The sequence below is a fragment of the Mixophyes fleayi genome, chromosome 5, assembly GCF_038048845.1.
Source record: "Mixophyes fleayi isolate aMixFle1 chromosome 5, aMixFle1.hap1, whole genome shotgun sequence".
Taxonomy (NCBI): domain Eukaryota; kingdom Metazoa; phylum Chordata; class Amphibia; order Anura; family Limnodynastidae; genus Mixophyes; species Mixophyes fleayi.
This window is the reverse complement of record NC_134406.1, coordinates 114568031-114596001: the sequence shown is the minus strand read 5'-3', so window position 1 is coordinate 114596001 and position 27971 is coordinate 114568031. Positions and strand designations below refer to the sequence as shown.

General features: G+C 41.4%; 1 protein-coding gene across 13 annotated transcripts in view; it reads left to right on the top strand.

Annotated features, from left to right (window-relative positions):
• The window catches only part of TRIO (trio Rho guanine nucleotide exchange factor), a 535982-nt gene that overhangs the window by 255086 nt on the left and 252925 nt on the right, over window positions 1–27971 (top strand). For all 13 annotated transcript variants that reach the window (XR_012692805.1, XR_012692806.1, XR_012692804.1 and 10 more), the window contains exons 33-34: window positions 14483–14579; window positions 22638–22881. Coding sequence is in view for 4 of the 13 variants with exons in the window: in XM_075212723.1 (XP_075068824.1) it covers window positions 14483–14579; window positions 22638–22881 (341 nt within the window). In the remaining 9 variants the exon portion in view is untranslated. The remainder of the gene's footprint in view (window positions 1–14482; window positions 14580–22637; window positions 22882–27971) is intronic.

Genomic DNA, 27971 nt, shown 5'->3' with positions numbered 1-27971 from the left:
TACAATATGCTGACACACGCACATACAATATGCTGACACACGCACATACAATATGCTGACACACGCACATACAATATGCTGACACACACACACGCACATACAATATGCTGACACACACACACGCACATACAATATGCTGACACACACACACGCACATACAATATGCTGACACACACACACGCACATACAATATGCTGACACACACACACGCACATACAATATGCTGACACACACACACGCACATACAATATGCTGACACACACACACGCACATACAATATGCTGACACACACACGCACATACAATATGCTGACACACACACGCACATACAATATGCTGACACACACACGCACATACAATATGCTGACACACACACGCACATACAATATGCTGACACACACACGCACATACAATATGCTGACACACACACGCACATACAATATGCTGACACACGCACATACAATATGCTGACACACGCACATACAATATGCTGACACAAACACGCACACGCACATACAATATGCTGACACAAACACGCACACACACATACAATATGCTGACACACGCATACACATACAATATGCTGACACACGCATACACATACAATATGCTGACACACGCACATACAATATGCTGACACACATGCGCACACGCACATACAATATGCTGACACACACACACACACACGCACACACACACAATATGCTGACACACACACACGCACACACACATACAATATGCTGACACACGCACACATACATAGAATATGCTGACACACGCACACATACATAGAATATGCTGACACACGCACACATACATAGAATATGCTGACACACGCACACATACATAGAATATGCTGACACACGCGCACATACATAGAATATGCTGACACACGCGCACATACATAGAATATGCTGACACACGCGCACATACATAGAATATGCTGACACACGCGCACATACATAGAATATGCTGGGACACACGCGCACATACATAGAATATGCTGGGACACACGCGCACATACAATATGCTGGCACACACGCGCACATACAATATGCTGGCACACACACGCACATACAATATGCTGGCACACACACGCACATACAATATGCTGGCACACACACGCACATACAATATGCTGGCACACACACGCACATACAATATGCTGGCACACACACGCACATACAATATGCTGGCACACACACGCACATACAATATGCTGGCACACACACGCAATGTGCTGCCCCACACACACACACGCGGACACAATGTGCTGCCACACACATACACAATATGCTGCCACACACACACACACACACACACTATGCTGCCACACACACATACAGTATGCTGACACACACACATACAATATGCTGACACACACATAACCCTGCACTTAACTTGTTATATCCGCACCCAGAGCCGGATTAACAATAGGGCTAAAGGGGCTACAGGCCAGGGGCCTCAGGCAGCTGGGGTGCCTGCCAGCATTCTTCGGATCGGTGGTGTCCCCGACCCCGGCTCCGACTGTCACCTGTTCAAGGAGAATGGCAGGCAGCTAACAGCAAATGTTATGCTGGTAGCTGCCTGCTGTCATTGTAGTACTTACGTGGTGCGCAGTAATCTCCTTACTGAGGAGATCTCGTGAGAGTGAGACTATGAGTCATAGTCTTACTCTCACGGGATTTCTTCAGTAAGGAGATTACAGCGTGCTGTGGAAGTACTACAGGGAGTTGAACAACGGAAGGATGTAAGCTCACGGGGGTGGGGGGGCCTCAATGGGGGGGTGGTCCTTACAGTACCCTTAGCCCGGGGGCCTCCCTTACCTTAATCCGGCCCTGTCGACGCCGCGCGCTCTGCTCTGCAGTCTTCTGACATGGGACGGCACCTATCACGTGGTGCGCGTCCCATGTCGCAACAGAAGCCGGCCAATTGGGAGGGAGGATGGGATTTTGGCAGCAGCCAATGAGAAGGTGGCTGGTCCCGGAGAAGGGGCCAGTCACTGAGTAAGTGAAGTTAGTGCCAGCCCAAAATAGTTTTTGGGTCCGGCCCGGGGAACATCTGCCCTCCGCCCCAGCTTGCCCCTGCTCTGAACTGTCTTACTTGTCTCACTTAAGGGCCAACTGAGAGGATTTAGCTTAAATCTCCTCTTGATCACAGCCACGACCTTGTGATAAAATCTTTGTTTAAATTTATCCTCCGCTCCTCCACCATTAGTGACCTGTCAGCTCCTTCTCTCCTAGTCTATGCTATTTTCAGATAGTAACGTTTGTTTTTTTTGGTTTTTCATTTGGTTTTTCAGTTGCTAATCATCATTGATGGAAACTTGTTGCATTGAATACAAATACTATATTTTACTGGTTATAGACAATAACATAACTTTCATGGTCACACTACTCTGACAAAGCCCAAACAAAATATGTCACATAGATTATGGCCAAGTGTCCTACTGTCAACGGACTTTCACCTGCTATCATTTAAAGCCTGGATGTCCAGTTTTAGGGCTAGGAAATTCTGAACTTCTAGTTAGTATATAGAGCATTTTTTCCTGATGTATTTTGCACAGTGCACATAAAAGGGGTGAGGTTTCACATTGTAGAAAGCACAATAATTTACAGTGTGAGGGTCTCAATCTCTGAATGTTCCGCAGGTGGGACAGGGGAAAAAAAAACAGGGGGGAGGGGCATAGGCTTGCAGCCAAGGTCAATTGCCTCAAAGTTACACCTTCATATTAGATTTTTCAAATTTAGTAGATATGACATCAAAGTTTTCACAATCTAGCAATTTGCAATATGCATCTCAAAGCTTTAGTTTACTCTCATGGGTGTCATGTAAAAAATTTACAAGTCAAGTGGAAAGATTTCCTATTATTTTGGAGAAAGCAAATATGGACATTTTCAGTGTACCAGTACTGGGAATAAAGTTTCACTAGGACAATGTGTGGAATGGAAAACACAAACTTTGTTCTGCTTGTTAAAAAAAAAATCCATTTAATATTTTGGATACCCAGACTGGAAATTAATTAGATCTTAATCTGATAGGGAAAGATGCTAACAGCATGGACTACATTTGGGGGGACACTGGGGAGATTGAGGTATAGAGCAGGGACATGTTTATCTAGCACTTTAAAACTTATGTAAACAAGCCATGGCTCCTCCCTCTCTATAACACACTTCCTGTTTAGGTTCAGTTTAGTTTAAGTGCCAGAAAAACGGGCTGTGTTTGGGCTGATCAACTTCCCAGTTCTGTTATTTTTCAAGCTAGGGTCACTGAGATAGTGAGCCCTGCTAAGCACTGGATTGGTTGAGCGGATTGTCCTGCTGGACTCCTGCCAATAGACTAATAGGAGCACTAATATCTGCCTCCGCGGCTTCAGCTTGTCAGACTCTGGCTTAAGTCCTGGCAGGCTGATGATGTCTAAAAAGGCTCTTGAGATAATCCCTTTTCCAGGAGTGTTTTGTTTGGACCTCTGCTTGACTCCATTATCAGTCAAGCAACGGGAGGAAACAACACTTTTCTTCCTGTCAATGCTCAAAGACATTCTCCAGGTTCTGGTACTTTTGATCTTCAGGTAGTCTTGCAGTCAATATTCCTTGGGCTAATCCTCCAGAGATCTGTCATCTGCCCCCAGGGGGTAATTTGTAGCTTAGACGTCAGGCCTGGTCTGCTCGGCGTCCGGAAGCTATGTCTGCAGAGAAGCAGTCCATGTGACAGGCATTCTGCCCTTCTGCTGTCGCCAATAGTGGGAGCCCATCTTCTCTTATTAAGGGATCGGTGGTTTGTCTACCACGGATGCCTGGGTACAGGGCAATTATGGACCGGGGGTACAAAATTGATCTGCTCGGTCTTTCTACCAGGTCATTCTTTACCACAGGGTTTTGTGCATGTCCACAAAAGCGACTGGCTCTGCGAGAGACGATCCAATCCTTGATTTCCCGTTCAAACCCATTTTGAATCTGTAATCCTTGAGCTCTCAGGTCACGGTGCACAGGTTCAAGATGGAGTCTTTATGGTTGGTGATTCATAGCATGGATGCCTATCTGCATGTTCCCATCTGGAAGGGTCATTAGTAGTCCCTCCTCAGGTTTGTGGTTCTGAGCACTTCCAATTTCAGGCTTTTCCTTTTGGTCTGGCCATGTTCCTGCGGGTCTTTACCAAGAGCATGGCGATCATGGCTGCTCTGTTGAGGTCGTCCAAGGAGATTACGATCTTCCCTTACCTGGACTGTCGTCTTTTGAAGGATTGGGGGGGCAGTCTGCCTGCATGCTCGGTTTTTCAGGGTCTTTGGACTCTGAAAGAATTCAAACTTCCAATCTGTTCACTAACTAGAAGTTCAGAATTTCCTAGCCCTAAAACTGGACATCCAGGCTTTAAATGATAGCAGGTGAAAGTCCGTGCTCTGATCAGCATGCTACATTTGCTGCAATGACGGGCAATATAAATTCAGTCGCACAATGACTTAGAGGTGGCATACCTTAATCACCAGAGCAGCACCAAATGACCCTTAGCCATGCAAGAGATGCACAGGATTCTTCAGTGGGCCCAAGTTCATGTCCCGGCCATTATGGCCATCTTTATTCCAGGGGTAGAAAACTGGGAATTCGATTTTCCCAGCATGTAGACATGCATCCTGGCAAATGGTCCCTCCATCCGAAGGTGTTCAACCAGTTGGTAGACAGGTCAACCGGATATCGGCATGATGGCATCTCAGTTAAACTACAAGGTCCATCTCCTCTGTTCCCAGGTGAGTGATCCTCTGGCTGTCTCTGTAGACACCATGTCTGTTCCTTGGCGGTTTTGCTTCATTTACCTGTTCCCACCGGTAGCAATGCTTCAGAGGGTGGTAAGGAAGGTGATAGAGGGGGGGTTCCAGTCCTTTTAGTGGCACCAGATTGGCCTTTGAAGGGCCTGGTACACCGCCGTGCTCTCCATGGTGGGGGGTTAGTCATTGCGCCTGCCGCTATATCCAGACCTGTTAAGTCAAGGTCCATTCCATCATCAATATTTGGAATGTCTGGCTTTAATGGCATGGCTGTTGAAGCCATGTTTCTTCGAGCTAAAGTGTTGTCTGAGTGCGTGGTGCAAACCATGCATCGGGCTAGGAAACTGGGTTCAGCCACGATATATCATTGGGTCTGAAAGACTTATAATTGCCTGGTGTGAAAAGAAGGGGTTTCTTACCTCTTCTGTTAATTTGTCCAGGTTGTTCATTTTCTTGCAGTCCAGCCTGGATGCAGGTTTAAACTTTATTGCTTTCAAGGATCAGATGTTGGCTCTTTCTGTCTTCTTTCAAAGAAGTCTCACTATGATGCCTGATGTGCAAACTTTCATTTAGGGGTACTTCATGTGCATCCTTTTGTATATTTCTCCAGTAGCATCCAGTTTTTGGACATTTTGGTTACGGTTGATTTCAGATTTCTAACTTGGAAAATTGTCTTTCTTTTGGCCATCTCTGCAGCAAGAAGAGTTTCAGAGCTTGCAGCTTTATCTTGCAAGTCTCCTTTTCTTGTTTTTGCTCCCTAAAATGGTGTCTAGCATTCAATTAAATCAGGACATCGTCATTCCTGCCCTGACTATGTCTTGGTCTTCGGAGGATGAAGTTTCACTTAGTTCTCTCAATGTGGTCTGACCCTTGCGCAATTATCTGCATAGGACTCAGGATGTGCCCAAGACTGAGGATCTTCTGATTCTCTATGATGCACACAAGAGAGGCTGGCCAGCTTCCAAAGTGACTATTGCTCAGTGGATTACGGCTGTAATCTGCCAGGCTGGGCACTCTGTTACAGATAATTTTCGGGCGCAGTCTAAGAGGTCTGTGATTGCTTCCTTGGTGCCATGCCATGGTGCCTTTAATGAGCAGCTGTGTCTGGTGGTCTTCTGTGCACACATCTACTCATTTTTACAAACTTAATGTGTTTACTTCCAAGGATGCACGTTTTGGGAGAAAGATGCTTTGTGCCGTTTCTTAGAAGCGTTCCTTCCCATGATGCGGTTTTGGGTTGTCCCCCAAAGGAGGCCAGAGATTGGGGGACATTATGCACCCACCCTTAACACTCTGGTTCTTCCTACTGTTTGACATGTTGTCTTGTTTTTTTTTGGTTTTTTTTCTCTTTTCAATTTTTTATTGAGGCAAAAAAAGTCAAGTACAATTAAATGCATTATAAAGTACAAGTATGATTTCACAATTCTTTTACATTCCAATGTACAATCAACATTACAAGTCACTCCATACCAAAAATCCCCCTTTCCACAGGACTTAGCTATCATTATATATAGATAGATTGATTGGAGGGTCTGCAGAGATCATTCTTAACTCATACCATTCAGTATTATGGAAACTGTTCCAGAGTTGTGTTCGTATAGTGTGAGGCAAAATGCCTATAAATTTCTCCCATGTGTTAAAAAATTGTTTTACTCTAGACTCTTTTTGCAACGACGTCTCTATCCAATCCATTCGAAATATATGACGTTTTTCTCTAAAAAGAGAGAACACAGGAGGAGAACTCTGGGCCCAGACCTGCAGAATGATCTTTCTGGGCGCAGCTGAAATTGCTAATAATAAACTCTTGCATCCCCTGCTAACTTTGCAGCTACTTGGAAGTATTCCGAATACCGCCCATTCCGGAGATAGGGGTGCATAGTTTACCAGATGTGTATTAGAGAACCTCCAAATCTGAGTCCAGAATTTTTTATTTGGGGGACATTCCCAGAAGCAATGTGTCAGATCCGCTAATGGAAATCCACATTTCGGAACAACAATGAGATTCTGATAGTCCTATCTGAAACCGACGAGATGGAGATAGATATGCTCTATGAAAAATGTTAAGAAACATTTCTGTATAGGTCATGGCCGGTAAAATATTAATGCAGTTGGCAAGTGCTTTAAGGAGAACTTCTGGAGTCAGATGAGGGAATCGTTCCTGCCATAACGAAAGACCAGTTATAGAGTGACTATAATCAAATTGATCCCGTATCAAGGAATAGTGTTGCGATATGGCCTGGTGAGTTATGGGAGGTTTTGAAACCATAACCTCCAAGGGGTTGTCCCAATCTGAGAGAGGAATTTTCCGCAAAACTGTACTAATGTAATGTTGGCATTGGAATACAGCTAGGTGGTAGGGAGCTATCTGCGGATAGGTTGAACTAATCTGGGCATAAGTCATTGGTTTATATCGATTAATTGTCTTATTTTAGTAATGCCCAATTTTGCCCAAACAGTAAATGGGAAGGAGGCTGAGCTATTCTGAAAGTTCGGGTTATTTAACAGAGGGAGATGCATTGAAATATAGGGACTTAAGTGGTTTATGTGGCAAAGTTTATGCCAGAGCTTGCGTGTGGTATATAAGATTGGATTATGTATAGTCTGAGTTGGCAATTCTTCTTCATGTAGGTGGATAAAGGCCAATAAGTTAAGATTAGGTATAAAATTCTGGTCCAGCGTAGTGTTAGTATAGATATCAGTCCTATGCAACCAGTCTCTAAGGTGCCGTAATTGAGCAGCTTGATTATATCTGATGATATTTGGCAAATTCAGCCCCCCTCTCTCTTTGGACTGCTGTAATTTGATTAACCCAATACGCGTTTTTTTGGAATTCCAGATGAAACGTCTAAAGTCTGCATCTAATCTAACTGCATCTGATCTTGTCAATAATAGTGGTAAGACTTGTAGGGGATACAGCAATTTAGGAAATATGATCATTTTAATTATTTATCCTGCCTCCATAAGAGAGGCATAAGTGTTTACAACTTTTCATCTCATATTCCACCACACTTATCACTTTAGAGATATTGAGGTCATATAAAGAGTGAATATCCCTAGGTAGTTGGATGCCCAGGTATGACATGGTCGATCTTGCCCAAGTAATAGGGATATCCTGTGCCCAGGCTGGGGTTATGACATCTTTACCCAAATACATAGCAGTGGACTTCTCAAAGTTGACAGAGAATCCCGAGACAGATCCAAACTCAACCACTCTATTCATCAGAGGTTTAAGTGAGACTTCTGGATTAGATATATATATCATTACGTCATCCGCAAAAGCTGTAATTTTGATTTCCTGATCCTCAATTTTTAGCCCCTCCAATTGCCTCCAGTTTTGCAAAACTCTAAGCATAGGATCCAATACCAGATTAAATAGAAGTGGAGAGAGTGGACAACCTTGTCTAGTCCCTCTAGACATTTCCAGTGGAGTGCCTGGGATTCCATTGACCAATAAGGATGTCTTAGGGCAGGTGTAGAGAAAAGCAATCAGAGCCCTAAAATCCGTGTCAAAACGCCTACATGAAAGGATTTCATTCAAAAATGGCCATGCGACAGAGTCAAAAGCCTTTTGGGCATCTAAACTAAGGAGCATGTTAGAGGTAGTTCCCAAATTTGAGGCCACAATTGCTGAGATAGCAGTTCTAATACCCTTAACTGAATGTCGTCCTGCCACAAATCCCAACTGGTGAGGTGTTAACAGCCCAGGAAGGATATTTTGTAAGCAGTCTGCTATGATTTTTGCTAGAAGTTTGTAATCTGTATTCAAAAGAGTAATAGGACGATAAGATCCCTCCAATGTAGGGTCCTTACCCAGCTTAGGGATAAGAACTGTATGGGCCAAATTAAATGAAGGGTAGATTGGGCGCTCTCTATGAATTTTTGAAAATAAATCTGCTAGGATATGGGCTAAATCGCCTTCTAGGACTTTGTAATATTCTGCCGTAAAGCCATCTGGGCCTGGTGTTTTTTTGAGTTTCAAATGTTTAATTGCCAACTCTATATCTCGGGATGTAATGTCTTGCGCCAGAGATTCTCTCTGGTCTGATGTTAGTAAGGGTAACTTGGCCTCTGCCAAAAGTTTGGACATTAGCTGAGGATTTGAGCCTCTATATAAGGCTGAATAATAAGTTTGAAAGGCTTCCAATATCTCTTTCGATTTAGTAAGCAGCTTAGAAGAATTGGGGGCTTTAAGGGCGACTATGTGAATTTTGAGTTTCTGGGGCTTGGTTATGTTTGCAAGCAATTTGCCGCCTTTATTTCCCCATCCGAAAAATTTATTTTTTGAAAACTCAATTTGTTGTTTTGCTTGAGCCTCAAAAAGCTTTCTAAGAGTTGTTTCGCCTCACAGTAAGCCGTCCATGTCATATCAGATTGATCGGAAGAATATCTACTATAAGCCTCAGTCGATAGTCTGTGTAAGTTATCATAGACTTCTCTCGCCTTCTTGCGATGTCTAGACACGTATGCAATTATATGGCCCCGCATCACCGCTTTTGAGGCATACCAAAAGAGAATTTTTATCATCCCACTGGTCAATATTATCATCTAAGTACTCTGTGTCTTAAAAATTGTTGGAAATGATCTGAGTTATATAGATAAGACGGAAATCTCCAATGTCTAGGTCTCCTTCTCGAGCTTGGTTTCTGAATCATAAGAGAAACCATGGCATGGTCTGAGATAACTATGTCAGCAATGTCTGCTTTACGAACCCATGGCATTAAAGTGTCAGAGACTAATATATAATCAATCCGTGAAAAGGATCTGTGTACACCAGAATGGAAAGAGTATGACCCGTCTGTTGGATTTAAAAGGCGCCACGGATCAACCATGCCACACCTGGACACCAAACCAAAGTATCCCGCAGAATCCCTTGGGTTAGTTGTGGAAGGTGCATTTGACCTATCGTATTTTGGATCAATGACAGAGTTAGTCACCTGCAATCACGAGATTAGGGGTATCATGTTGTAGAATAAGCTGAATCAGAGACTGGTAGAAATCACGTTGTGATCCATTAGGGGCATAAATGTTCAGAACAGTAAATTTCTCATCGTTAATTTGTAAATGAATTAATAAATATCGGCCCTCTGGGTCTATGAGAGTATCTAATACTGTGTATTGAAGATGCCTAGCGATTTTTATGGCCACTCCCCTGGTTTTTGTTTTATATGAGGCCGAGATGCAATCTCCAATCCACCCAGCCCGTAAAGCAGAACTATCAGACTTCCTCCAATGTGTCTCCTGCAAGAATGCTATGTCAATATGAGCTCGCTTAAGGTGGGTAAGAACTTTTTTGCATTTAATGGGAGAGTTTAGACCACCCACATTCCAAGATGACAATTTAAGGGTCTGTGGAGTGTCAAGCCACTGAGAACCCGACTGTGCAGACTGCATCATTAACCTATCCCCACACTTGGGCGATCAGCTAGACCAAAGGTGTGTAGAAGAAGAATATAAAAAAACTCCTCCAAAACCATCAAAAAGAAAGCCTGACCCAAGTAATGGGTTCCATTATCCCATATGTGTAGGGTGGGATATTGTGTGTTTAGCAAAATTGTGAAAAATAAGAACAAATTACATAGTGCATTACTTTTCTTGTACCTCAAACCTTTTCTTAACATTGTCCTAACCAAATTCTGTGTATGATCTCTGGAAATAGTGCCAGAGATCACAGAATCTTCAACCATAAACATTTGTAACATAACTAAGTCAATACGTATATTCATAAATTGAGAATTCACATATTGATAATAAACAGATATTATATAGTCATTTGTGTTATTTTGTAAGCCTTTTTGCATTTTGCTGACTAAATCCAGGGCATTAAATCCTTCAAGTTGGTGCCCTAGGAGGTGGGCTAGCACTAGTTAGTGACCCTGAATGTGAAGTCAACACCTGAAAGTGTTTTTTAGCTGTCTCCGGATTTTCAAAGATTAGTGTACAACCATTCTCCACCACTCTAAGCTTAGCTGGGTAAGTGAGGGCAAAGCTTTTATTGTTACCAGCCAGGAACTTACAAACCGGCGTAAATTCCTTCCTTTTCTGTGACAACATAGCCGAATAATCCTGAAATATTAGTATTCTATTGCCCTCAATCTCCAGCTGCTTCTTCCGCCTGAATGCTATCAATTTTTTTTCCTTATCTGTAAAATCTAAGAATCTAGCCAATACAGGTTGTGGTCTAGCAGAGTTTCCCTCTTTGACTGGGCCTAGACGATGGGCTCATTCTATATGTAAGTTGTCTATTTCATCATGCAAATTTAAGGCAACTAATAATTCCTGTCTAAGGTACGAAAATAAGTCAAGTCCTTTCACTGACTCTGGGATACCAATAAACCTAAGATTATTCCTTCGGCTACGGTTTTCCAGGTAAATTTTTTCTTGCATTTGTGACCATTTTCGCGAATCTTGTTCAGACCCATTTTGCAGGGCTAGAACATTATCCTCCACATCACTGGTACGTTGTTCCAGCGTATTTATTCTGGACGTATTTTCTGATATTTTAGAGATGGCTGCATCAAAAGTGTCCTGAATAGCTCCAATTTTTTTGTCTGATGGGAAGGAGGATATCTAGGATAGTTTGAGCGCCGTATCTGGACCTGGAGTATTTGCATGTCCAGTAAGAGAAGTTTGGTCCCCCGCGGAGAGGGATGAGGAGGGAGAGGAAGCACCCCTTCCAGCTCCAGGTTTATTTCTGCCCCCTTTAATTTGGTCTGGCTTATTATTTGCACGTTTGGATGAGTTTTTACTACAATACTTCTCCATGTCTAAGCAAGTCAAATGCTAATATAAGAGGTTGGTCTACAGGTCTGTTAGGGATTGTTATATCCGGAATTCAATAACACGTGACTATAATTATATTGTGAATTCTCTTATCTTACATTGAACTGATCACATAATTAAGGGAAGAAGAGTTAGTACTCAAGAATAATAGATTATCCTCTAACCTTAATTAGTTATTTCAACTTCGCCAAGGTTATATTAGAATGTGAAAAAAAACAAAAATCCTCTACATGAATTGTCAAATTGAACGCTTATATCAATATTTCAGATCTATTAAGAACTATTTGGTAATAAGCAATATAACATGTATAATTATACGTATCCAGCTCCAGGAATGCTGCAATGTTCGTCTATGCTCCGTAGGCCCACTTGTGTGGCCAGACTCTGGGGAGAAAAAAATAGTGAAGATATTTGTTAAAACGCGGTCATCCAGGTGTACCGCCCTCCGCAAGTCCCTGTGTTATACTTTTAGACAGTCATCTGAGCAGGGCGTGTTTCCAAGGCCTTAGTTGCAATCTGCTCCAATGAACATGTTGTTGCAGGTGTCAACTTGGATAAGGCAGTCCTATCCAATACTAACTGGCCAGCCTCTATCTTGCTTCGTATGTGTAGCTGTTGGTAAGAATCTTCGTCGATATGAGTATCATTACTGAAGCAGTTCAATAGTGATATAAGTGATGAAGAATAAAGCCTGCGTTTCAATAAGGAGCCTATATGTTCAGGCTCAATGCATACAGAATAGTCCTCTAATTAAACTATGGATAATGCACTTGCCGTAACATCCACTAGATGGTGCTATCTCATTTTTTAACGACAGTAATAAGCAATAATGTGGATAATGTACCTGGAATTAATGTGCTGTATGCTTGCCTTTAAGGTGTCATATGAAGGTATGACTCTCTGTTTCAGGCACCTCGCGAGTGGACCAGGTTGATCTTCTTCCTGTAGCAGGGAGGTCCTCTCGATATATCTTTTAGCTGCCCTCTTCCAGCTAAAGTAGCTTGAGAACTCCAGAAGCGCTGCACTCCGTTTTTTTTTTTGTTTTTTTCAATTAATTAGGAGTGGCGCTGGCAGCGCCAGGTCTGAGCCTCCCCCCGGCGACTCCACCGGAAATAGAGCTCCGAAAACCGGAAGTTCGGGGTCCCGAGTGTTAATAGAATCTCAGGCAACAGTCTCAGCAGGCCTCCCTCTCTGTCACAGCGATCCAGAATTCTGTGTTCCCCGGGATTGTGACCCCTCTGGGTCAGTTTGTTTGACTTCCGCTCGGTCTGTCAGTCATCCGGAGCGCTCCCGCCACTCAGTGAGATTCCCAGCAGCCACCACGCGGATCGGCTCGCCGGAAGAGAAGGCTGTAATGGCGCTTGAGGACTTCCGGTTCTCGCGCCGCCGACACCACACACCTCCCGGGAAACAGGAGAGTCACTCGGACAGGAACCTGGATGTTGTCCACAGCAGATAATGCACCTACCTCCTGGTGCCCCGCTTACAGTAATTAAGTTGACTCAAATGTGGCGCCCCTCAATGTCGCTGGGTTTCGGAGAGAGTCCTCTTTTGGAGGGTGATTAATGAGGGTTACAGGAAATTCAGCCCATGTATCAGTCGGTGGGCAGGTCGCGAGGGACTCTTGTTGTCTCTCCCGATGTCAGCCCACAGTTCACACTTGTGAGCCCGCAGCAGCCGCCGAAATTGTGGATGATATAAGAATAACCAGTTAGCTGGCAAGAGCTCCCTAGAGTACAAGGGCTATTTTATTGGTCGGGGTAACCAAAAGTCGCCAGAAAATATGATTTTTTAGCCTTTATGTGAGGAGCTCGAGAAAGATGCGACCGTCTAGTATGGCTGCTAAACCACACCCCCATGTTGCCTTGGTTTTAAGATAATTTTTTTTTCTCTCTTCCGGTTTTTTATTTCGATCTCCTTTCTGTGGGCTTAGTTATCTAGAGTCGGAAGCTAAACAGAAAGTAGGGTATATAGAGGGAGGAGCTAGGGCTAGTTTTCAGAGGATTTAAAGTGTCAGTTAGCCCTGTCATTACTCTATACCTCAATGTCCCTGGTGTCCCCCAATGAACTAAGAGAAACAGATTTTACTTAAGTAGAAAAATCTTTTTTTTCCCCTCATTTGGTATCGATGTTGAAAATAAGTTCGAAAGACAACATAAGATATGTCTTGACATTTCATGCATCCTCTTGTGAAGAAATGGCCCAAGATCGGAAAAATGAGAAAACAGCAGGATTGCTTGTATTTGAAGGATCATATATAGCTCAATTTAATTCTCATGTGTGAAAAGTTATCTCTGCCCACCACTGTACTCAGTTCTTTGAAGATGCCTACTACTGTCTGTTTTCATTGCCTCTCATGATGTGGTGTATAGCACCTACCTGTGGTTGACCCTCAAGTGGCCAATTAGAGAGATGTGTGGCAGATTAAAATGCCGAGTATCCTTAAAATAGAGCTTTTGGGTCTACATATATTTTGGAAAGTCCAGATGAACTCACACATTATAATATAGAAATAAATAAAAACATAATAACTTATTAAAGTTGGGATCCTGGATAGAGACCATTATCTCTTTTATAGAATTGTAATCCAGTATTGTATAATAAAATAGAGAGAGAGAGAGAGAGATTGAATGGTATTTCATCTCCCACCCTAACAATCTAAATGGATGTGTTATGTCCCCTAGTAACCCCTGTACCCTTACCCATTTTCTTATGGCAGTCAAAAGTATCCATTAATATCTGCAGTAGAAACAATATGGTGTTTGTTTTACCTGTAGATTATGAAAGGAATAGTCAGTGTGTTTTATCACTGCCAATTTAATTGAAATGAATTTGAAATTAAAGTGATTCTGCAACATATTTTCTTGTGATGAGTTTATTATCTTTCTGTTTAACTATTGTACATATTATTATGAACACTGTACTTACATCTTATTTTCAGAGATGGAGAAGATTTGGACAGTCAGGGAGATGGCAGTCAACCTGATACAATATCAATAGCATCCAGAACCTCTCAAAACACATTAGACAGCGATAAGGTAATATATATTATATTTGATTTTATTACATTTTTTATTGGGTTTGTGTCTTTTATTACTATAAATTTTTATTTAACTTTTCAAAGATGCATAATGTTAACAGTAAGTTAACAACAAGTAGCTTGGTAATATTACATTATGTGGAAGATCATTTTGTTAAGATGAATGTTATCCATGGGTATGACATTATCAGAAATGTTATGACAATTGTTAGTCTCTGACCTTATTTGTTGACTACTCAAATCTTTTTATTTAGCAATGGCTCACAGGAGTATTGATGGGTTTTTATGTTAAATATTAAGAGTGTTTAGTATAGGCTATGGACACTAGTGCATGGTCACCAGAGACAAATGACATCCCCTACTCCTACAGGCTTTAAAACAGATGTCAATGTAATGGGGGATAAGTTTATGGGGAATAAGGTTCCACCACAGCAATACATTTGTTATCTCCACAGTCATTGTTTTAATTGAGCATTTAGCCATTTAGTGGTACATGAATACAGATGCTGATAAGGTAGAAGAAATGGGAAGTCAACAATAAGGGGTCATTATTGGTTTTATTCAGTGATAGCTATGTTTGTAGGTGTCAAGATTTAGCATAGAATGTAAATTGCTGTACTGTTTAGAAGAATGAATCATCTAAAAGTAAGTATGTCACCCTAGTAACCTTTTATTTTCTAATCGAGCCATGGCAGACCTTGAAATGTTAACTGGATGTGTCAAGAAAAAATATAAGCTCTTTGTGAAAAGGGACATTTTATGGCATAAATTTGTATTCCAGCCTAAAAATTGAATATACAATTCAAGTATACAGGTCTAAATGCCAGAGTAAAAAGGCATCGGCATCCACAATTTGAGCACCTACTATACCAATGATATGTGCAGGGCCTGAGAATTAGAATTTTTAACATCGGTAGATATTTCCCTCGTGAGTAAGGACAAATTAGGACACGAGGTCACAGGCATAGCTTACAGAGTTCGCAAGCCATTATAAAAGGTCAATCTTGTGCAAGACCTAGACAGTCTCCATGTCTGAGATACAAATACTGTTTTTTAAACTTGTCTAACCTATTGGGTGACACAGGAGACATTGGGGTATAGAATAGTGGACAGGTAATTTGACATTTTAAGATCTCTGTTCACTTAACCCTAGCTCCTTCCTCTCTATACAACACTTCCTGTATTCGTTACTCAGTTTAAGTTCAGTGCCTGGCGAATTGGGCTGGTTTTAGGACTGCTCTGCAACTCTGTTTGCATTGTATTGGTGGAGGGTACTGTCCTGCTTACAGCTGTCAATTTCTGAGCCCTGGGGGGGAGATGCAGACACCAGATTTGGCAGGTATTTTGGAGCTCCAACGTTTCCCTTCTCTGTCCCTTGTCCTGTAAGGTAATGGGTTGGGGGTGGGGGTTTTTTCCCCAGTGCTTTGTCCCTTACTCTGTTGGGGTTTTTGGCTGTATAGCAGCCTCACTTTCAGTACTTGGATTTTCACTGTGTTTGTTTTCTTTTTTTACCATTTTCTATTTTTACTGTTTTTTTCCCATCTGTTAACATGTCAGATAGGAGGAGATCCTTTAAGGTTAAGTCTGGAGTGACTTCTATGTTGACGTTCACCTGTGCCATTTGTAACGTCAAGTTGCCGTCTGGATGGTTAGGCTCGGACGTTGTATGCAACAAATAAAAATGTTGTCAGACGCTAAAAACCAAACTATATATAAATCATGTGTCAGCATATACATAAAGGAGAATTTTGTGCACAATATAGCTTTATTGGGGTAAGCTTGCATGCCAGCATCAAGGCATCTTCTGTAGACGAGTCCCTAGCCAGTGAAACAAACATATATTCAGGGTTTCACATCAACTTCGAGGGAAAAACGTAGATATTAGAGAAAGAGAAGAAGGCACGCTTCTTTAAATAAAATGTATAGAAGTGAATACCATAATTTGCGATGGCTGTCAAAGCCAATTTAGACTAATGTGTATGTGCGCTAGTGGGGTTCTGGTACTGTCTTGGCGGAGCCCGTCTGGGCTTGATCACTGACCAATACTTTGGCCGAGCTTGCCCACTTGGTGCAGTCTCAATCAGTGGGCGGTTGCTTCTCCAAAGACCCCCTGCCTCTGTAGCAAGTGGGATGGATTCGGTTTGGGGTCGTTATGCTACAGTTCATCTGGTGGTAGCGATTCTGAAGAACTGGCCAGGGTATTGGGGCATTGCATCCCCGGTACAGGGTTTGGTTTCCATTTCTTCCTCTTTAGAGAGGATGTTGCAATCCACATGTTCTCTTCCTCCCACAAAACGCTTGCATTTGGCGATGCCCCTGCTGGGAAATTAGCCAGATTCTCAATATTCTTCTAAGAAAGATGGCGTAGTGCTTGAGTCTGATATAGAGAAATCCTCTATTGTCGAGGAAGTTTCTTTCTGACTGTCGGGAGTGGAGATTCCTGATGCAGTTGTCCGTGATACTGCAGAGTCTTCTCATTTTGCAAGGCGGTCAAAAACTTTTGTCTTTACTATTTTTTTTTTTCTTATTGGAAGATTTGTTGGGTGAGCCTTGGTCTTCACCGGATCATCAGTTCCAGGTTTCTCGTTGGCTGCAGTCTTACTATCCTTTTTTTTCCTGAATTTCGCACAAATTAGACGCCTCCACTAGTGGACGCTCCAATGGTGAGGTTAAAGTCACTACCATCCCTGTCCACAACACACACTCTCAAGAGCAGTGCAGACTGTAAGGTTGAGGGTGTCCTTAAGTCCATTTTCATGGGGGCATCCTTACAGCTCGCTTCGTTGTGGGTCAACACAGCTGTTCAACACTGGTCAGAGCAGCTGTCTGAGGTTTTTGTTGGCTCGAAGACCATCTTCTGAACTGCTACTGATTTCTTGGGAGAGGCAGCCCTGGATGTGGGTGTCTGCCTCTGCAGTTTCAGCTCGTCGGACTCTGGCTTAAGTCCTGAGAGGCTGACACTTGAGACAATTCCTTTTTTCTGGTTGTTTTGTTTGGACCTCAGCTTGACACCATTATCAGTCAAGCAACAGCAGGAAAAGTACCTATCTCGCTGTCAGTGCTCCGAAACCAATGATATCCAGTTTCCGTTCCTTTCGATTTTCGGGCAGATCTCAGGGTCAAAACTTGTCGGGTCACTCAAGAGGTCATTGTCCGCCCCCAGGGAAGGTCTGCAGTGTGGCTGTTAGGCCTGATCTGCTTGGCCTCCGGTGATGAAGTCAGCAGACAAACACTTAGCATAATGGACTTCCTGCCCCTCTACAGTCAGCTCTGGTGAGAGCCTGTGTTCTACTCAGGGATCAGTGGTTTCAGTCTACCACGGATTCCTGAGTATAAGGAGTTTTGAACCGGGGGTACATAATTGATTTTCTCAGTTATCCTCCCAAACGTTTTTTTTTTTTCCCCACAGGGCTTCGTGCATTTCCAAGAAAGCGACTGGCTCTGCGAGAGACCATCCACTCCCTGATTTCTTCCAGAGTAGTTATTCCGATTCAGGAATCGTGAAAAGGTTTGGGGTTTTATTCCAAACTTTTTCTTGTTTCAAAGCTTGATTGCTCATTCAGGCCCGTTTTGTATCTAAAATCGTTGAATACCCAGGTCAGGGTGCCCAGATTCAAGATGGAGTCTTTGCGGTCGGTGATTCACAGTATGGAAAAGGGGGCATTCATGGTGGCTCCAGATATCAAGGATACCTATCTGTATGTTTACATTTTTTGGAGAGTCATCAATAACTCCTCAGGTTTGCGGTCCAGTTCAGATTTAATTTAAGATTCCAGACACTTCACCGATATCATGTCTGTAATAGCAGTGCCATTGTTGTCCAAGGGGATTATGACAATCCCTTACCTAGATGATCTTATTCTAAAGATGGAGTCCCTGGCGGTACTCATATCTGGGTAACAATTCAGACTCTCGAGTCCTACGGTTGAATCCTCAACTTCATGAAGTCCAAGTTGACCCAACCCAACAGATGATGTTTTTGGGGACTTATATTCAACACCCAACAACAGTGGGTGTTCATGCTTCCAGACAAAATTCAAGCTTTATAGAAGATGGTAATATCTCTCGCTGTCAAACAGACCTCTGTACACTTCTGCATGAGGGTTCTGGGCAATATGGTCTCTCTTTTTTCCAATGCTGTTCCATGCTTCGGAGTTCCAGCAAGAATTTCTGTCGAAGTGGAACAGATCCCACCTGAATCTGTCCTGTCAGATGCTCAGTCTTTCTCCTCTGATGCGTAGGTCGCTACTTTGGTGGCTACAGAAGAACAATCTCTTCAGGAGTCAACCATTCTTGATCTGGGATTGGACTGGTGTTAACAACAGATGCCAGTCTTCACTCTTGGTTTATTAATATATTAGAAAGGTAGGCAGCGTTCCGCTCTGATCAGCGCCCAACATTTGCTGCAGGGAAGGATGGTGAAGATACAGTTGGACATTGCAACGTCTGTGGCGTATTTCAGTCACCAAGGGCAGTAGGAAGAGTCCTTTAGTCATGCGAGAGGCACACAGGATCTTTCGGTGGGCCGAATCATGTTCAGGCGGTCATGGCAATCTTAATTCCAGAGGTAGAATATTGGGAAGCAGGCAAACTCTGCATCCTGGCAAAATGGTCCCTCCATTTGGAGGTGTGTTTGCCAGTTGGTAGACAGATGGGATCAACTGTCTGTTGATATTAGTGTCTCGGATGAACCACAAGGTCCAGCTCTTCTGCTCTTAGGCAAGAGATGCTCTGGCTGTCTCAGTAGATGCCATGTCTTATCCTTGGCAGCACGCTATTCTACATTGGATCCAAGCTGCAGCAGGTTTATTATGCACAGGCGCTTTTCATGTGGACTTGCGGTATGGGGCTACTTTTAATCAATTCTGATGTCCATATCTTATGATTGTTTTATTTATCAATAAATTGTGTATTGGGATAATGCACTAGTGTGGTTGCTCTGTTGCTTCTTTACATGACCACACAAGCGGAGGGGAGCGAGAAGGTGCACGTACTGAGGAGATCAAAAGGAGATTGAGAGTTACTCTGATAGGCGCATATTGAATTCTTTTCATTTATTCAAGGGGTGCTTCATGTGCAACCTCCGTATGTTCCTCTGCTTGAGTCCTGGAATTTAAATTTGAATGCTTTGTAGCATCTACCTTTTGAATCCTTGGGACATGGGTTAGATTTCAAATTTCTGACCTGGAAAATGATCTTCCTTTTTGTCATCTGTACTGCAAGAAAAGTTTCAGAGCTTGCAGCTTTATCTTGGAAGTCTCCTCATGAGGATAGGGCAGTTCTTCAGACCAAGCCTTCATTCCTCCTTAACGTGATGTCAAGAGTCCACATAAATCAGGAGATCATTATCCCTGCCCTGGCTAAATGTCTGTTTTCGGAGGACAAAGTTTCCATTTGTTCTCTAGATGTGGTCCATAACTCTATATGTGCGCAAGACTGAGGATCTACTGGTTGATGCACACGAGAGGCTGGCCAGCTTTCAAGGTGACTATTGCTCAGTGAATTATAGCTGTAATCCGTTAGGTTTATGGTGGGGCTTGGTAGTCTGCTTCAGATAATCTTCGGGCTCATTCCATGCGGTCAGCGAGTGCTTCCTGGGCGGCATGGCATGCTGCCTCGACTGAGCAGCTGTGTCGAGGGGCCACCTGGTCTTCAGTTCACATGTTCACTCTGTTTTACAGGTTTAATGTATTTGCAGCAGGGGATGCAAGTTTTGGGAGAAAGTTGCTTCGTGCCTTTTCTTATAAGCATTCCCATCTGTAAATGCGGCTTTAGGATGTCCCAGGTGTATATATAGATATACCCACATGCTAATTTACTAATTTTAAAATTGTGGAGTGCGTTTTGAGTAGTATTAAAATGAGTACTCTGTTTTGCCATGCTATGTGTGTGTATGTATGTGTATATATCTATCGATATATAGATATCTGTCCATATATAGATCTCTCTATTGATAGATAGACACACACCTCTCTCTCCCTCCCTCCCTCACATGTCAACTCCGAACCTCACATGTCAACTCCGAACCTCACATGTCAACTCCGAACCCTTACATCTATATGTGCTTGTTGAATATTACATTGCAAATCCATGGTCATTAATATGGAGTTGGTCCTCCCCCTTTGGTGACTCTTATAGCAGCATTTTTCTGAGAAGGCTGTTCACTAGATTTTGGAAATGGCTGCAGCGGTTCAAATCCATTAAGCCACTAGAACATTAGTGAGGTCGGGCACTTGGTGTTGTGTGATAAGGCCTGGCTCGCAGTTGGTGTTCCCAATCATCCCACATTGGGTTTGAGGTCAGGGTTCTGTGATGGCCAGTCAAGTTCTTCCATGACAAATTCTGAAAACCTTGCTGTGAGCACAGGGGCCTTCCTGAGATTATTGCCACATATTTGCAAGCACAAGTCTCTAGAATGTCCTTGTATACTGTTACATTTCCTTTCCTTTCCCATAAGTTTTCCTTTCACTGGAACTAAGGCTTCCAGGCTAAATCATGAAAAACAGCCCCAGACCATTATTTCTCCTCCACCAAACTTTACAGCTGGCAGTATGCATTCTCCTGGCATCAGCCAAACCCAAATTTTCATTTGTGACTACTAGATGGATTTTTCGCTCCAGAGAAAGCTTTTCCACTGTTCCAGAATACAAAGGCAGTATGCTTGCACCAGGTTTTCTATTGCACATGGTGATCTGAGTCTTGTCTGTGGCTGCTTGGCTATGGAAACCCAACTCATGAAAATCCCGACTAACAGTTCTTGTGCTAATGTTGCTCCCAATGACAGTTTGGACCTATGTATTGATTGTTGCAAGCAAGGATAGACACTATGCACTTCTGCACTCTGCAGTCATTCCTGTGAGCTTTTGTGGCAAACCACTTTGCGGCTGAGCAGTCGTTGATTTTAGACCTTACTACTAAGCAATAACAGTATGTGTGTGTGTTTTTTTGTTTGTTTTTTAACTTTCCCTGAATTAACACAATTAAAATGTATAAAAGGTTGAAGTTGATGGATTTGTCTTTTAAACTTTTTTTCCTTTTTTTTTTTTTCAACTTTACCAACTATAATAAATAATTCCATAATGTAGAATATCATCAGTTGACATATTAACTGAAAATAAGACAAGTAATTAGAATTTAACAATACACTGCTGGTTTCCAGCTTTCAAATATTCACTTTTATACATGATGAAGTAATTTGGAAAAGAAAAGTGCTGGTTAAATCTTTACCAATTAGGCGTATCTTCTTGTATTTGGGAGTACAGAGGCAAAACAAATTGTAGAAGTCATCTTTACTTTAGCCTTAATATACCAAAAAGTAAAGAACAATCAGATGCCAGACAATAATTTAGGTTCTGTTTGTTCGTGAGGGCGCCTGGTAGAGCCAGCACTTTCCTACTTTAATCAAAACAATAGTAGCAATATACATATTAATCACAAATTACTTAAATGTAGCTTGATAAACTGCCACACAGTAAATTTTGCAATACATTTTTTGTTTATGCTTTTTTTTTTTTTTTTTTTTTTACCAAAGTCTTACTTTTGGAACTGTTGAAACTTGAGCTCTAGAAACAAACGCCCCAAATCCTGGATTAATTATTTTAATGTATTTACCACTTTTGATAAACCCTTCCTATTCAATCTTGTCCTATGTATAGCAAATAAGGGGTTTCCCACTTGTTACCTAAATCGGAGAGCTGGCGTTCAGCTCTGGAGGATTCAATCTAATTAAAGCACTTCAATGGACAGCTTGCAATGTGCCACTTTTTTGCAGCTGGAAAAATGAGTAAATAACATCACTAGCTAGGTGTCTTTTACAGGCAACAGGAAAGAAGTTAGACATTTGGGGGACAGGATTAAGGAAGTTTTGGTCAAAGTGCATAGCCCATTTAAATTCATAATTCTAGCAATGCTATTGCATAATAACAGGAAGTGCTTTGCAAATTTGTATAGCTATGGATTCTTTTCTTTTGATTTTTCCTTTTATTTATTAAAAAAAATGCATTGTAATGTTATTTTAGTTAAATTGACACACATTGAGCCTCCGTTTATTTTACAGCTTTCAGGAGGATGTGAGCTGACTGTGGTTATTCATGATTTTACTGCTTGCAACAGCAATGAACTGTCCATACGACGGGGGCAGACTGTGGAGATTCTTGAGAGACAGCATGACAGACCTGACTGGTGCTTAGTTCGAACTACTGACAAATCACCAGCAGCAGAGGGCTTAGTTCCTTGTAGTTCGTTGTGCATTGCACACTCAAGGAGTAGCATGGAAATGGAAGGCATATTTAATCACAAAGGTAAGTGGTGGTGATGTAGCCATAATTTTCCAACCCGGAAACTGCAGAGATTGAAATGGATCACATTTATACCCCCATGCATATTTAAACACGCATACATATTTATCATGTATTCCATCTCTCAACATTAAAAAAACCCTCTGTTTTAGAATGAGCAGTAGAGGGTGGCTGAAATTGTCAATGTTCTACTGTCATACTGCAGACACTATGAATATGTATTTGTTTTTTCATTATTTGTGCCAATTCTCTGTTAAAGCCAAAATTTACCCCAAATTGAAAATTGAGTTTTTGGTGGAATATCCAAAGTACAATAGCTTTCAGGATGCAATGGTTACTTTGACTGCTTCTACGTGCTTGCCACTGATCCTCTTGGTCAACAGAAGTTGGAAAAATCCCTTATTGTCTGCCACCATCTCCTTGATCCTGCCAACCTGTTATTTTTAGGCATGCAACATGCTGTTAGCAGGAGGGTGCAATAGCAAGAGGAGCAGTGTCAGGCAGGGGAAAGAAGACTGATAACACCCAGGATATCCTAAACATCTTATCATTGGACTGAATTGTACTTGATTACTACCCAAAACTGCTTTCTTAAAAATTAAATACAGTGTTGGACTTCTCACGGCTATTAAGTGAAAATATATGCTTTAAGTAAATGTGTTCTTTAACAAATTAAAATTTGTCCACCTAGCCCATATTTTCCTGACACTGGGGGACAGTGACTGTGAATATTTTGTTGTTACAACACGCCTCACTTGAGCGTGTGTGTGTTAATCAAAACAAAACCACTTGGTATCTCTAAAAATAATTATTACACCCCCCCTCCCCCCAAAAGTAATGTTTTGCCATTACAGTTAATTGTACCTTTATTATCTTTGTCTCATCCATTGTCTTCTCACACTCAACACTTCCATCTCATTCACTGCTTACCCATACTCTGTAGTGTCCTCAAAGCCTGCCTAATCTTGCTTCATCCTGCTAGCTTTCTTATACTTATTGCATTTTTGTCAGATTTATTGCCTTGCTTTCTCCTTCATCAATACTGCATTGGCTTACCTATCATCCCTCCAAACTATGGTTGACAGGTCTTGAGTACATTGGCCTCTCTTCCAAACAAATCAAATTAGATGACTAAAACCAGGTCTCTAAAAGGCATGTAAATGTACCTTAATCCCTTCTTTATTTACATAGTGATTTCACAGTCACTGTGAGAGTAATCATGACTACATTTATATTTTCCTAAATCCTGTAATTTTTTTATTAGGCCACAATCATGACACTATATTTTTATGATGCAAAGATAAAGTTTTACAAGAAAAAAACATTAATGTTCAAGGATGCAAATCAGCCATCTGTTAATATAAACCTGCAACTGCACAGATATTCTCACCCTCAAATAAAAATTGTGTTATCTCAATCAATGCATTCTAAGTGAAAACCATATTTGTTAAAGTAACCCTCTTTTAAACATTTTTAAAAAGTAGATAACAGGAGGGTAATAAAAAAAGATAACTAAAGAAGAGACAAAAAGAAAAAGGAAGGTGAAGAATGAAAGGGGATGCCCATTGTCATTGTTATCATTCAGGCACAATTACCAATCAGTGATAATAATGTAATTCTATAGTTTTCCAATAAGCATTGTCTAAGCGATTTCTTGTGTTTCCAAAGCACAAACAATTTATTTAGCAGATGCAAAAGTATTAACAGTTCAATACATAATTATATTACATTACAGCCAATACCAAGAGATACATACATATCGCCGCGATCGCTGCACACTCTACTGGATCCAGCTAGAACAGTACTTCAATCCAGAATACTGTGGTCAGAGAATGACTGACTAGCTGGTCCCAGGGAGCTTGTATATATACACTCAGTGTTATAGAAAAAACAATACAGATGACGTGGCTTGCTTCTATAGGTCCAGACTTCAGAAGGGTCCAGTGTAAACAGGTCATAGGCCAGTTCAAACAACCCCCTCCAAGGGTGAGGGTCAGCATTCCAGATGATTCTCCCGCCCAGAAACCAGTTTGAGCTAGTCCATTCACAATACACAGTCAGTAACATTTTAAACATTTATTCCCTAACACCGCTAACTAGAGTATGCAATGTGCGAACCGGACAACTGCTGATGAATAGGGGATTAAAATGATACTAAACATGACACAGTTCCTGCAATCTGAACCTTAAATATCACTAAAGTGTACATATAACCTAAAAATATATATATAACTATAAACTAAATACCATCTGCTCATAAATCACTGGGGAATGGAACCATTATAATATGAAATATATAAATAACTAAATGTGAGAGTGTGTGCGTGCGTATTTTACCGCGTGATCGCGCCATGCCACGTGTTACGTGGCATACTGATCGCAATCGCACGGTAAAACAATATTAATCAATATACTTTCGTTCATCCAATTATACGACTTCGACAGTGATTTGCAATGATAATTTGTAATGACTTCCAGCATATTTTGGATTTGCTCTTAGCCACCAAAGGGATTTCATTCTTCCATCTCTTTGCTGTAAATCTTTTTGCTAAACCTATGTGGGAAGCCAGCTGAATTTCTTGATATGTTTGATTTTTCTTATGAAGCAGTTTGATTCATTGTTAAGAAAATAGTTAATTAAATCAAAAATCTCTCTCCACATTGGATTGTAGGACCCCTCCACAATTTATAGAACTAATCTCCCACAGCATCACATCATCTATCATATGAATTAGATGTACCATGTGGGAAGCATTTTGTGTCAGAAACCAGTTATGGTATTTTTTGTAGGCATGCTCTCTGTGATAATGATGAAACATTTTCAAGTGTGTATGTCATTTTATTTCTTCGTATAAAATCTTGTGTAAGTATTTCTCCAAGCAAATAATATATTTTGTTTTAAATGAGCTGGAGGGTAGAGCATGAATATTGCTCCCCTGGTCTCTGTTTGTAGCTGACTTACATAGTTGCAAGTTTTTTTGGTACGAAGTTGGTAAGAGAAACAAGACTAGACAGATAATGGATTTGGAAGGGATATCATGGTAGGCCATTACCTTGTCTCCACACCTCAATTTACGACTATCGTTTAGCCCTTGTAATTCACTACTGCAAATGCCCACGTGTAAGGCCACATGGGAACACCTAAGTTTGAAATAGAGGAGTGAAAGTCTTTCTCAATGTATTACATTTCTTTGTAATATAAAACTTCCCCATATGTCAATTTTGACAAATAAAAATAAAAAATATTTGATACCTTTACCACTACAGTTGTATGATGATGGTGCTTTGTATGCCACAAAAGTTAAGTAGTTGTATGGTAGTGGATTAAAGTAGCTTTTATTTCAATCCAGTATTGTGTTGCCATTGAGTAAGTTGTGCTGCCTGGAGATAGGGAGACCACCTTATCTACGGATCGAATATGTAAACCTAATATCTTTTGGGATATTCAACAGGTAGGAAACACCTGGATAAACGAGGGACATTAAGCATATTGCAAGCAAGGGATTCCACACAAGTGTTGCTCATGCATTAATTAAGCAGACAAAGAATGTATGCACTGGAGCTATAGGGAGTACTGCTGTCATAGAGGTGCAATTATTTGGTGGAATTACAAATGTTAGCCATCTGGCATTATTAAGCTATTATTTTGGTTCAAGTTATTAACACTGTTTATTCATACATAGGAGGGAGGCGTGGTGACATGGTCTCGTCACCATAGCCCCGCCCCCACTGTAAAATGCCGAAATTCACGGCATTGAATAGCGGGGGCGGAGCTTAATGATGCGGTTAAGACCTGCCCCCTCCATTCATTGCCGTGAATTTTGGCGAATACGGGAGCTTTGCCTATTCTTCCTGGAGTCTGGGAGAACTACCCGAAATTCGGGAGCCTCCCGGGAATTCCAGGAGAGTAGGCAAGTATGAGTTTATTTTACACCAAGCTCATGAAGTTTTATAGCCCAACAATGGGTAACCTATGAAGGCAGATTACTTGTGGATATTTCCATATTTCCTGTGGCCTGGGAAGCACTTCAAGGAGGTAAACCTGCTTTTTGGTCCCTGTGTAGACTTGTATGTGTGTTGTTATTATTCCAGCATATTCCATAGCCCTTTACAATTGGGTTCACTATTTTAATCAAACAAAACTGTGCATTACAGACAGAGAGGTAAGAGTTCCCTGCTTGCAATCTATAGGACAATAAGAGATTTGATATTTTTGTGTGATATTGGAATTGATTTTCTTTGTTTTTATTGTTCATAAAATGATATTAATGTTTTATTCATTTACTTCTGGCTGAATGTGATCTTTTCAATATTTCTGATACAGTTAAGTGATAGATGATTTTTTCATGAATAAAGCAAATAACATCTGAACATGACCAGGATCATTTATAAAAAAAAAAAATGTACTGCCTTTGTTGTATATGATTATGACTAAAATAGCTGCATGTAGAGACCCCAGTGACTTAAAACTAGGATGGTGAAACGTGCAGAAGCACATACTCAAGTATTAGGATATTCGTGCGGTAATTCAAAGTACAAGGCAAAAATGCAATATGTTGCATGCAACAGTTTAATCACAAATTGTCCAATGAGAACACCACAGGACAGGTTGATAGTTCATAACTGCTCATCACACCTTGCAGTGCATTTTTCAGAGGCATAGTCAAAGCAAGTGGCATGGTTAGATGAATCATCCTTTACTTTGTTTTCAACAAATGGAAGTGTGCAGTTGTGGTGCCAGCCTAAACATTTCTACAACCCTGAGTATTTATTACAAATAAGTTTCTGGTGGTTGTAGGATACATTAAACTTGAATTTTTTGGATTTAGTCATTAGTTTAGACTGCAAAGTCAGTGTTATTTGATACATAGTTACTTCACCTTTATATTTCTGCATTCCCCCCCCCCCCCCCCCCCGATATGAGGGATGTCTTCCAGGATATCAATGACCCCGTCCATAAAGCACATGTGGTCACCTAATTTTTTGAGAATGATTCTATAGGATGTTATCTATAAACCAAGGCCTTCTCATGGCAATATATTTGAACCCAATCAAGCATTTATAATTGCATTTTCCACAACAATCAGCCAGGT